Source organism: Electrophorus electricus, chromosome 2 (genome assembly GCF_041902795.1).
Source record: "Electrophorus electricus isolate QZ-2024a chromosome 2, ASM4190279v1, whole genome shotgun sequence".
Lineage (NCBI taxonomy): Eukaryota > Metazoa > Chordata > Actinopteri > Gymnotiformes > Gymnotidae > Electrophorus > Electrophorus electricus.
This window is the reverse complement of record NC_137498.1, coordinates 2,288,215-2,290,494: the sequence shown is the minus strand read 5'-3', so window position 1 is coordinate 2,290,494 and position 2,280 is coordinate 2,288,215. Positions and strand designations below refer to the sequence as shown.

General features: G+C 36.0%; 1 protein-coding gene across 1 annotated transcript; it reads right to left on the bottom strand.

Annotated features, from left to right (window-relative positions):
* Window positions 1–320: 320 nt before the first annotated feature.
* Window positions 321–1,548, bottom strand: LOC118241821 (trace amine-associated receptor 13c-like). Its single transcript, XM_035529056.2, has one exon. It carries the CDS (start codon window positions 1,505–1,507, stop codon window positions 518–520), a length of 990 nt encoding a protein of 329 aa, XP_035384949.1. The 5' UTR covers window positions 1,508–1,548; the 3' UTR covers window positions 321–517.
* Between the last annotated feature and the right edge of the window lie 732 nt (window positions 1,549–2,280).

The following is a 2,280-nucleotide window of genomic DNA, read 5'->3' as shown; positions in this document are numbered from 1 at the left end:
GTTTGTGATATGACTGTGCTCATTCTGCTCCCACAAATCAAGTGTCCTGATATCTTCTGACTCTTTTTTTTCTTTCTGCTGATGCTACAGTTTAAAAGTATATTTTCTTCTTTATATTATCATTGTTACTAATATTATTATTTATGTTATTTTTAAAGTTATTATTAGTGCTCAGTTACATTTCTGCTCAGTTTTGCTAATACACAAAGAACTCAGCACTAACTGGAACAATACAGAAACGCGTCTTTTAATTGAACTCAGATCTGCTTCTGCAACATGTTTTTATTGTTTAACTACTTCATGTAACACTACAGCACAGTTGACACTTTAAGTTGAGCACTGGCCAAATCTGTATGAATTATCTATAGGGACATATATGTGTATTAATAACATTATATGATGGATATAGTATTTCTAGTGCAGTCAAAGTAGGTGAGTAGAACAGGTGTAAATATATTTAAAATGAGTCCTCCAAAACCTCAATTACTGTGACAATTTTACAAAACAATTTCATCCATCAAAGAATATTTATCAATGTAGAATCAGTGCAGAATATCTGAAGAGTTAAAATGAATTTAACAGATCTCCTAAACCATGGATAAAACAAAGCATAAATCACTGGATTAATGGAAGAATTAAGGTAAACCAGAAGAACAATTTTCTGAAATGATTCTACTTCAATTTCTACTACATTACCTAATACATTATAAACAGCACATGGAAGCAAACAGGCCACAAACACAGACACTAAAATGCCAAGAACCTTTGCTGCTTTTCTCTCAGATTTCATTGAGTCTGACATGTTCTTTGAGGTCTGAGTCCTGGTGTGACTATTAAGGTCTCTAATAGCAGTGGCATGCTTCTTGGCAATAAAAAACACTTGAACATACAAAATGATTATTATAGCAAGTGGAAAAACAAAACTCAACAGAAGATCAACCAGAGACCAGATCTCATTTGGCAAATAAACACAGCTTCTGGAACACACTGCCATACTTATAGACTTTAAATTGGGGTACTGCAATGTTATATTATATAACAGCCACACACTCCAGTCACATAAAACCACAATGCACATTATGCTCACTGAAACTGTTTTGTTGTACAGGAAAGGGTTAGAGAGAGCAAAATACCGATCAACAGCAATGAGAGCAACATTATATATAGATACACTTGTGAGAAAATAAGCAGTTAACAAACTAAATATACAGAAAACTCTTGTAAAAATCCAACATGATTCCATCATTTGAAGTAATGCTGGTGGCATCACAAGAGCTCCGACGAGAAAATCTGACACAGCCAGAGAGAGGATGAGCATGTTAGTGGGTGTGTGGAGCTGTTTGAAGTGACACACAGAGATGATGATGAGCAGATTCCCACACACAGTCACCAGAACAACACTTGTTAAAGACATACACAATAACACATAAACTGCAGTAGACAGAGATCTCTCTGGACAGGTATAATAGAAACAGTCATCAGTTTGGTTTGCTGCAGTAAAATTCATCGAGATGTTAAATAAATAATTTGAATGACATTTGAGGCCACAAGAAGTCCAACTTCATAAGTAAGTTGTAGGTTGAGGAGCCAACACCTCTGATATTTATATGGTTTAGAAGCTGCTCACACCCACTTGCATGATGTAATGTAGAATTCTATGGTAACAAAAGATCAACTCTGACTACATTCAGAATTTCCTATTTTCCTTTATTAATATATTTTACATTTACAGCATTTAGCAGACGCTCTTATCCAGAGTGACTTACAAAAATGCTTTGTCATTTACTCATAGACTATCCTAGCACAGTACAGTAGGTTAGAGTCCAACATACCAATGAACTAGAATACTGTAGAATACAGGGATCAGTGCTGATACCTAGAAGTACAAAATACATACGGTCTATCTTAAACAATGATAAGTGCAATAAACAATGAGTGCTAGAGTTTATTAAACATGAACAATACCCTACAATAAGTACTAAATTAGTCAGTCAATATGGGAGCAGTGTCAATTGTCCTTTAAATATTCTGCAAATAGATGGGTCTTCAGTCTGTGTATGAAGACTGCAAGGGTCTCTGCTTTCCGGACAGCAAATCGGAGTTCATTCCACCATCTTCGAGCCAGAAAATGGTCTCGATGCTTGTTGTCCAAGAGTCCTGAAGCAAGGTATTTCAAGCCGAGCTGTACTTGAGGTTCGAAGTACTCGTGGTATGCATCAGGCTTTGACCATTGACCTCATGTATGAAGGGGCTGGTCCATTTTTGGCTTTGTAGGCAAGC